At 31.3% G+C, this 5,000-nt stretch overlaps 1 protein-coding gene across 6 annotated transcripts in view; it reads right to left on the bottom strand.

The window, feature by feature from the left end:
* Positions 1-5,000, bottom strand: part of LOC123505595 (cell surface glycoprotein 1-like) — a 92,531-nt gene that overhangs the window by 27,543 nt on the left and 59,988 nt on the right. For all 6 annotated transcript variants that reach the window (XR_006675209.1, XM_045257133.1, XM_045257115.1 and 3 more), the window contains one exon: positions 4,436-4,615. Coding sequence is in view for 5 of the 6 variants with exons in the window: in XM_045257133.1 (XP_045113068.1) it covers positions 4,436-4,615 (180 nt within the window). In the remaining variant the exon portion in view is untranslated. The remainder of the gene's footprint in view (positions 1-4,435; positions 4,616-5,000) is intronic.

Below are 5,000 nucleotides of genomic sequence, written 5' to 3'. Positions count from 1 at the left end.
CATTTATTTCATTTTTCTTGTTATTTTCATTTTGTTTCGTTCGTTTCTTTTATTTTCATTATTTTTCTATTTATTTAATTGTTTTTCAATTTATTTCGTTCAATTTTAATTTTTTTATTATTTTCATTTTGTTTCGTTCATTTTTCGTATACTTTATATTTATTTATTATTTTTTTTTAATTTATTTCATTCATTTTTTTATTATTTTCATTTTGTTTCGTTCATTTTTCGTATCTTTTATATTTATTTTCATTTTTTTACAATTTATTTCATTAATATTTGTTTATTTTCATTTTGTTTCGCTCATTTAAATTTTTTCAATTAGCTTCATTTTTTCATTTTATTTCATTAATTTTTCTAGTTTAGATTTTATTTCCTATTTTCTCATTTTGTTTCGTTCATTTTTTTCTTTTCTTTTTCTTTCCTTTTGTTCATTTCCCGTTTAAAAAATTTTTTTTCTTTATTTTTTCATGTTTTCTTCCTTTAATTTTACTTTTTCAAATGTTTTCGTTCATATTTTAAATTTCCCTCTTTTATCTTCAATTTTCATTTTATTTTGTTCATTTTCTTTGTTTATCATTTTTCACTATTATTCTTTATTTTTTCCATTTAACTTCATTCAATTTAATTTTTTTCCATTTTGTTTCGTTCAATTTTACTTTTTCCATTTTACTTCCTTCAATTTTCTTTATTTTCATTTTACTTCGTTCAATTTTCTTATTTTTTTCCATTTAACTTCGTGCAATTTTATTTTTAAATATTACTTCTTTCAATGTTCTTATTTTTTTCATTTTGTTTCGTAAAATTTTCTTAATTATTTCATTTTTTTCGTTTCGTTTTAATCGTTTTCATTTTAATTCGTTCATTTTTCTCATTTTCATTTTTTCATTTTCTTCGTTTGTTTTTCATAATTTTTCGTTCATTTTCCATATTTCTCATTTATTTGTATTTTTTCAATGAGTTTCGTTCATTTTTCATGTTTTCCTCATTTATTTTTCTTTGTCTTTCGTTCAATTTTCTTTTCATTTCCTTTTATTTTTTCATTAATATTCGTTCGTTTTCATTACTTTTTAATTTATTGTCATTATTATTCGTTCATTTCTCTCATACTTTCATTATTTATCGTTCATTTTCATATTTTCTATTTTTATTATATTTTTCATTACTAATCGCTCATTTTTCCTTTTTTTTCCAATTATTTACGTTTTCTTTCACTTATTTCCGTTTTCTTTCATTAATTTTCATTTTCTTTCATCAATTTTCGTTTTCTTTCATTTACGTTTTTTTCAATTATTTCCGTTTTCTTTCATTAATTTCCGTTTTCTTTCATTTATTTCCGTTTTCTTTAGTTAATCTCCTTTTCTTTCACTTATTTCCGTTTTCTTTCATTAATTTTCGTTTTCTTTTTATTAATTTTCGTTTTCTTTTTATTAATTTTCGTTTTCTTTCATTAATTTTCGTTTTCTTTCATTAATTTCCGTTTTCTTTCATTAATTTCCGTTTTCTTTCATTAATTTCCGTTTTCTTTCATTAATTTCCGTTTTCTTTCATTAATTTCCGTTTTCTTTCATTTATTTTCGTTTTCTTTCATTTATTTACGTTTTCTTTCATTTATTTTCAATTTATTTTCGTTTTTTTTAAATAATTTCCGTTTTCTTTCATTTATTTCCGTTTTCTTTCATTTATTTCCGTTTTCTTTCATTAATTTCCGTTTTCTATCATTAATTTCCGTTTTCTTTCAATTATTTTCGTTTTCTTTCATTTATTTCCGTTTTCTTTCATTTATTTTCGTTTTCTTTTGAATTCTTTCGTTTTCTTTTCATATTTTTCGTTTTCTTCCATTTTTTTCCGTTTTCTGTTGATTCTTTCGTTTTCTTCCATTTTTTTCAATCCTTCCATTTTCTATTCATTTCACTCCATTTTCTTTTTATTTCCCATTTTCTTTTCATTTCCTCCCATTTTCTTTCAATTTTCTTCCCATCATCCCATTTTCTTCCTCTTTTCTCTCCTTTCCTCCGTTTTCTTCCTTATTTCCTCCATTCTTCTTCTTCTCTCTCCTTTCCTTCCTTCTTTATCAAATTTTCCTCTTTTTCTTCTTTCTTATTATTTCTTTCATTTTCCTCCTTCTTAGTAGTAGTAGTAGTAGTAGTAGTAGTAGTAGTAGTAGTAGAAGAAGAAGAAGAAGAAGAAGAAGAAGAAGAAGAAGAAGAAGAAGAAGAAGAAGAAGAAGAAGAAGAAGAAGAAGGAAGATTGTGGTGGTAGTAGTAGTAGTAGTAGTAGTAGTAGTAGTAGTAGTAGTAGTAGTAGTAGTAGCAGAAATATCGAAGTTACCCAAATTAAAGCCACAACATAGAAAACGGGACACCAACACAGCGTCCACAGAAAACGTCAATTTCACCACAGACTCATGCAAAAATAAATAAATAAATAAATAAATAAATAAATAAATAAATAAATAAATAAACAAAGCCACACCAAAATCCAGCCCATTGAAAGAAAACGGAGCTGAAAAAGAAACACCACAGAAAACGGAAGCAATATTCAAGCGAACACTCAAGAAAAAAAAAAAAAAAAAAAAAAAAGAAGCAAAAATAACAAAAAAAAAAATAAGCGAGTGATAGAAAACGTGCGTAGTGCAATAAAGAAAACGGAAGCGAATTTCAAGCATATACTAAAGAAAATGGACACAAATGATAATAACAAGCATTTAGCATAGGCAGCGAGACATGCACACACACACACACACACACACACACACACACACACACACACACACACACTACTCTAAACGTAACCTAATTTGACTCAGTGAATAGAAAACGGTCAAATATTTCAAGAAGTCATAGAAAACGTAGGGTAGGTTCAATATTTTAAGGGTAGACTTAAGGAAAAAATGTATATTAGTTATTTGTTTAATTAATTTTCTCAATCTTAATTCTGATCTTAACGTTATCTTGTCTAACTAATCTTAATCTTGATCTTGGACTTAAGAAAACTTATATATCAGTTTAATTCCTAACAGTGTCTTAGTCTTAATTTTGCTTTGTTTTTGCGTAAGTTGTGTGACTAAAAACACTTTATCTTAAGCTCAGTCTGACCTTAAGCTGACTTAGCCTAAACTTAATCTTAATCTTTGGTACCTTAAGCTTAAATCAATATTATCTTAAACTATCTTTCCCGAACTAAGCTTGGAGTAATTTTGATCTTATTGTCATCTTAACATAATCTTAATCTTGATCTTTGCCTAAGTGATCTTAACATCTTATTAATCTTGATCTTTGCCTAAGTGATCTTAACATAATCTTATCAATCTTGATCTTTGCCTAAGTGATCTTAACATAATCTTAATCTTGATCTTTGCCTAAGTGATCTTAACATAATCTTATTAATCTTGATCTTTGCCTAAGTGATCTTAACATAATCTTAATCTTGATCTTTGCCTAACTCAGATCTTATAATATAATCTTTAATCTGACTTGCCAAACTAAGCTTAATATAATCATTCTTGACCCCTTCAGTAGCAAGACACGTTTCCATATTCCTGTGGTGACTATTTGGTGACTTTCCACAGCTTCAGAAACTCATGTTGGGGTTAAAATGGTGAAGACTGTGGCCTCCATAATGTCAATAAAATCCTCTCAAAAATGCCAAATTGTTTTAAAATGCCTTCAAAACATGGCAAACTGTCTTAAAATGGCCTAAAAACATGGCAAACTACCTTAAAATGCCGTCAGAACATGCCAAACACTCTTAAAATGTCATAAAAACACGAATCTCCATATTCCCTGTGGTGACTATTTGGTGACTTTCCACAGCTTCAGAAACTCATGTGGGGGTTAAAATAGTGAAGACTGTGGCCATTAATCTTGTGACCTCCATAGACCCTTGCTAATGTCAATAAAATGGTCTAATGGTACACAAAACTCAAGGTAAAAATGTGTCCCAGTACTGAAGGGGTTAAAATAGTGAAGACTGTGGCCATTAATCTTGTGACCTCCATAGACCCTTGCTAATGTCAATAAAATGGTCTAATGGTACACAAAACTCAAGGTAAAAATGTGTCCCAGTACTGAAGGGGTTAAAATAGTGAAGACTGTGGCCATTAATCTTGTGACCTCCATAGACCCTTGCTAATGTCAATAAAATGGTCTAATGGTACACAAAACTCAAGGTAAAATGTGTCCCAGTACTGAAGGGGTTAAAATAGTGAAGACTGTGGCCATTAATCTTGTGACCTCCATAGACCCTTGCTAATGTCAATAAAATGGTCTAATGGTACACAAAACTCAAGGTAAAAATGTGTCCCAGTACTGAAGGGGTTAAAATAGTGAAGACTGTGGCCATTAATCTTGTGACCTCCATAGACCCTTCCTAATGTCTCTCTCTCTCTCTCTCTCTCTCTCTCTCTCTCTCTCTCTCTCTCTCTCTCTCTCACCTGAGCTGTCTGTCGAACCCAGGCATGGCGGGGTCAGCGGGTGGGGAAGCCATCAGGAGGTCAGGCGAGTAGAGGTCAAGGTCAGATGGCTCCGGGGAGGTCACCACGAGGGGCCGGGAGCTCTCATAAAAGGTCACACGGACTTTGGACGCTGGCTTCTGCTGGGCGCCTGTCTCGGTCCTGTAAGTAAGACAGCAGGTAAGTAGGTAAATAAGCAGGTAAGTAGGTTAGCAAGCAGGTAAGTAGGTAAATAAGCAGGTAAGTAGTAAGTAGTAAGTTTGTGTGTGTGTGTGTGTGTGTGTGTGTGTGTGTGTGTGTGTGTGTGTGTGTGTGTGTGTGTGTGTCTGGCTATCTATCCCACCTCTGCCACCATTGCTTGCTGCTGAAACGTGTGTGTGTTTGAGTGTTTGGTGTGGTGCAGTGTGTGAGGAGACAGGCAGACGTCAGCCTACGGAGCGAGGTGAGAGGTCATTATTTCCGATCTTGGGCTAGGCCTGAGACCAGCCACACACCACACACCGGGACAACAACCTCACAACTCCTCCATTTACACCCCCTATCCACT

Source organism: Portunus trituberculatus, chromosome 2, assembly GCF_017591435.1.
Source record: "Portunus trituberculatus isolate SZX2019 chromosome 2, ASM1759143v1, whole genome shotgun sequence".
In the NCBI taxonomy this organism is placed as follows: domain Eukaryota; kingdom Metazoa; phylum Arthropoda; class Malacostraca; order Decapoda; family Portunidae; genus Portunus; species Portunus trituberculatus.
Note: the sequence above shows the minus strand (reverse complement) of the source record. Positions and strands in the feature narration are given on the sequence as shown.